Genomic DNA, 2,384 nt, shown 5'->3' on the forward strand with positions numbered 1-2,384 from the left:
TCCCCACCCCACTGAACCCCACCCCGCCGTGGGTACCGCGTGGAATCTCTCGTAGGAAGGGTCCCCGGGCTGGGGGGGGTCCATGACCACGTCCAGGACCACCTGCCCAGGCACGGGGGGGCAGAGCCGCACGGACACCAGTTTGGCCAGCTGCTCCTTCACCAACGGGTCCAGGTTCACCACCTCCATGTACCCCCCCCGCAGCCCACACCTGGGATTGGGATGGGATTGGGATTGGGATTGGGATGGGAACAGGTTCACCACCTCATGTACCCCCCCCCGCAGCCCACACCTGGGATTGGGATTGGATTGGGATTGGGATTGGATTGGGATGGGGATGGGAACAGGTTCACCACCTCCATGTACCCCCCCGCAGCCCACACCTGGGATTGGGATTGGGATTGGGATGGGAACAGGATCGGGATGGGAACAGGGATGAGGGCCCTGCTGGAACCCCGGGGTGGGCAGTCATGAGTGGGAACCCACGGACAGGGACTCATGGAGGGGATCCATGGATGAAGGCCCAGGGATGGGAATCCATGGATGAGGGTCCAGGGATGGGAATCCATGGATGAAGGTTCAGGGATGGGGATCCATGGATGAAGGCCCAGGGATGGGAATCCATGGATGAGGGTCCAGGGATGGGAATCCATGGATGAAGGTTCAGGGATGGGAATCCATGGATGAAGGTCCAGGGATGGGGATCTGGGATGGGAATCCACGAGTGGTAACTTCCGTGTGGGATTCATGGATGGGATGTGGCATCCATGGGATGGTGGCAGCTCCATCCCCAGTCCTGTCCCATGGTGCCCATGGGGTGGTGGCAGCTCCAATCCCACTCCCATCCCAGGGGATCCAAGGGGTGGGGGCAGCTCCAATCCCATCCCAGGGGATCCAGGGGGTGGGGGCAGCTCCAATCCCATCCCAGGGGATCCAGGGGGTGGGAGCAGCTCCAATCCCATCCCATGGTGTCCCATCCCACCCCTCCCGTGTCCAGGCCCCCCCTGGACTCACTCTCCCATGTATCCCTTGGAGATGGAGTGGAAGGAGGCCAATTCCACCGACTCTGAGTAGGGAGGTCCCAGCTGCATCAGCACCTTCTTGAAGGAGTGGAAGGCGGAGCCCTCGGCGTAGACGTTGTCCTGGTACACCTGGGGACACCCCGGGGTGTCACCTGGAATTCTGGGCCCCCCGGGGGGGCAGGGGGGACACCCCCAGGATCCCATTCCCAACCTCGTCAGCCAGCAGGAAAAGCTTCTCCTCGTAGGCGAATTTGATGACGTCCTCGATGCACTCCCGGCTCTGCACCTGGCCTGGGAACGCAGCGGGAATGTGGGAATGAAGGGATGGGGGGGGCCAGGCCAGGCAGGGAACTGGGATCCCAGTCCAGCCCAGGGCTCCCGATCCCAATCTGGGGGTCCCAATCCCAGTCTATCAGTCCCAGTCCAGCCCAGGGCTCCCAATCAGCACAGCACAAATCCCGCTCCATACCCTATCCCAGTACCCCATATCCTGTTCCCAGTACCCCATTTCCATAATCCCATTACCTGTGGGGTTCCCAGGGTTGATGGTGCACAGTGCCCAGCCCATATCCCATATCCCATATCCCATATCCCATATCCCATATCCCATATCCCATTACCTGTAGGGTTCCCTGGGTTGATGATGCACAGTGCCCAGCCCATATCCCATATCCCATATCCCATATCCCATATCCCATATCCCATATCCCATATCCCATATCCTGTATCCCATATCCCATATCCCATATCCCATATCCCATATTCCCCTATCCCATTACCTGTAGGATTCCCGGGGTTGATGATGCACAATGCCCGGGGGCAGCAGCACCTCCAGCTCATATCCCATTCCCATTATCCCATTCCCATTATCCCATATCCCATTACCTGTGGGGTTCCCGGGGTTGATGATGCACAGTGCCCAGCCCATATCCCATATCCCATATCCCATATCCCATATCCCATATCCCATTACCTGTGGGGTTCCCGGGGTTGATGATGCACAGTGCCCGGGGGCAGCAGCGCCTCCTGCCCTCAGCCAGCGCCCTCCTGAGCTCGGCCACGTCGAGGGCCCATCCTCGCTCCTCATTAAGGTAATAATTGACCTGCACGGCCTCCAGCTCGGCCAGCGCCGCCGAGTACAGCGGGTACTGCGGGATCGGGATCATCACCCCCGTCCGAGACTGCCCCGAGCCCGCCACCAGCAGCTTCAGCATGTTCTGTGGGCACAGAGACCCCGGTCACACCCCCTGTCCACCCATGACTGCCCCGAGCCCCCACCAGCAGCTTCAGCATGTTCTGGGGGCACAGAGACCCCGGTCACACCCCCCTGTCCACCCATGACTGCCCCGAGCCCCCACCAGC

At 60.7% G+C, this 2,384-nt stretch overlaps 1 protein-coding gene across 1 annotated transcript in view; it reads right to left on the minus strand.

Annotated features, from left to right (window-relative positions):
* LOC114072215 (alanine aminotransferase 2-like) overlaps positions 1-2,255 on the minus strand; it is a 5,054-nt gene extending 2,799 nt beyond the window's left edge. Inside the window, exons 1-4 of the mRNA XM_027910135.1 lie at positions 1,996-2,255; positions 1,234-1,313; positions 1,015-1,151; positions 37-211 (exon numbers count right to left, since the gene is read on the minus strand). Of these exons, the coding sequence (XP_027765936.1) occupies positions 37-211; positions 1,015-1,151; positions 1,234-1,313; positions 1,996-2,236 (633 nt within the window). The 5' untranslated portion in view covers positions 2,237-2,255. The remainder of the gene's footprint in view (positions 1-36; positions 212-1,014; positions 1,152-1,233; positions 1,314-1,995) is intronic.
* Positions 2,256-2,384: the final 129 nt, after the last annotated feature.

This window comes from Empidonax traillii, unplaced genomic scaffold (genome assembly GCF_003031625.1).
Source record: "Empidonax traillii isolate 1590-97213 ecotype Southwest subspecies unplaced genomic scaffold, ASM303162v1 scaffold2771:size18262, whole genome shotgun sequence".
Taxonomy (NCBI): domain Eukaryota; kingdom Metazoa; phylum Chordata; class Aves; order Passeriformes; family Tyrannidae; genus Empidonax; species Empidonax traillii.